At 48.9% G+C, this 1,547-nt stretch overlaps 1 protein-coding gene across 1 annotated transcript; it reads left to right on the forward strand.

The window, feature by feature from the left end:
• Positions 1-313: 313 nt before the first annotated feature.
• Positions 314-997, forward strand: LOC117066012. Its single transcript, XM_033181530.1, has one exon. The coding sequence runs from the start codon at positions 314-316 to the stop codon at positions 995-997; it is 684 nt and encodes a 227-aa protein (XP_033037421.1).
• Positions 998-1,547: the final 550 nt, after the last annotated feature.

The following is a 1,547-nucleotide window of genomic DNA, read 5'->3' on the forward strand; positions in this document are numbered from 1 at the left end:
GTGTGCTGGGGGCTGAGGGGTTGGGGTGGGATTCTAGGGGAGTTTTCCTCACTCTTAAAAGGTTTTATAGAATAGCGGTTCACCACTTTTCCACCTCTGGATGTGGCTGTAAATGTGGCAGCAAGGGAACCATGGGGGGAGACATGGCCCATGTGCTGAAGATGGTGGGGGTGGTGGAAGATGCAAGGCGCTGGAGCCTTAGAGGATAAGGACGTTCAGCTGGTGAATGAACCAATCCCGAGATGCCTCATCTCTGGGCCTTGCATTCTTGAGGGAATACCTCCTGGTTGTTTAACTTTTTGATGGGTCTTCCATGACTTGCATTCTCACGGGAGTGGATACAGAAACCAAACCCCGGCCATCTTCCTGGGCCTCTGTGGACCTCGAGACTTGGGTGGGACTGCCTCTTTCTCCCTGTAGTGTTGATCGGGATGCACGATGTTTCCCAAGTTTCACTGTTCCTAGACTCACCTGCCTGGAGTCCACCTGCTGCTGCTTTGTGTATTCACCTTCCTTTGCTCCCCTCCCCCCTGCAAATCTCAGCCCCTTCACTTTTTTTCCCACCAGAAATACATGCCAGTGGAACACTTCGGGTGTGTGTGTTGAATTTCTTGAAGATTTGCAGGTTGACAGGAAGTCTCAGTGTGTCCTGTGTGGACTCCCATCCCGCTGGCTCTGCCCCAGCTTCTCTTTTCCACCCCTCTCCAGGAACACCCACACCAAGGGTCTCACCTTCTACCCAAAGCACTTCTTAAGGTATTTTCCCCACACAATGATCTTCCCCTTCCTAAGAGGAATTGGGATGATAAAGGGTGTGAATGTTCCTTTATCACCTGTGACTGTGGGTCTCAGACCATGTGAACATTTGGGGCAAAGTCATCCCAGAAGCCTTGGGAGGTGTAAAATCCTCCAAAGAAGTGGAAGGTTGGTGTTGCAATGCTGTGTTCTAAGATGGTCTTTTTCTGGAGGTTTAGGGGTTCCCCCAAAAGCCCAATGATTCCACCTGTCATGACTGAGGAAGAGGTGGTGCTCAGACAAGAGGCTTGAAATAGGTGGAGAGGGAACCACTTCTCCTGGAGCTAGACCATGCATTCTCAATGGGGGTGACAGCATTCCCAAGGGAGCAAATATTGGTTCTTAGGCAGGGGAGGGCAAAAGCCCCTCTCCCGTTTTTTATGTATAAAGCACAGATAGGCGTTGGTGCATAAAAAGATATATCACATCTGTGGTATTACGATTGTATGGGTGCACAATTAAGAAAATAATGTCTGCAAAGGCTCCTAGTGGGGGTTGATAATGTTTTTAAAAGGCTGAGAAGCACTGACGCAGATGAGCTTCTGCCTTGGGGCAGCCTCAGCAGGCACCATCCAGTTGCTTGGGCCAGACATCAAGGAGGCATCCTCCATTGCTCCTTTCCTCCAATAGGTTTCAAAGGCTTCAAAAATATATCCCCAACCATTCAATGACCTCCTTGAATAGTGGCAACAGAAATGTTATTACCTGTAAAGCCTAAAATATTTACCATATAGCCTTTCGTTGAAACAGTT

Source organism: Trachypithecus francoisi, unplaced genomic scaffold (assembly GCF_009764315.1).
Source record: "Trachypithecus francoisi isolate TF-2019V2 unplaced genomic scaffold, Tfra_2.0 Lachesis_group2, whole genome shotgun sequence".
Lineage (NCBI taxonomy): Eukaryota > Metazoa > Chordata > Mammalia > Primates > Cercopithecidae > Trachypithecus > Trachypithecus francoisi.

Coding starts and splice junctions, on each gene's coding strand:
- LOC117066012 (XM_033181530.1), top strand. CDS start 314: ATGACTTGCATTCTCACGGGAGTGGATACAGAAACCAAACCCCGGCCA.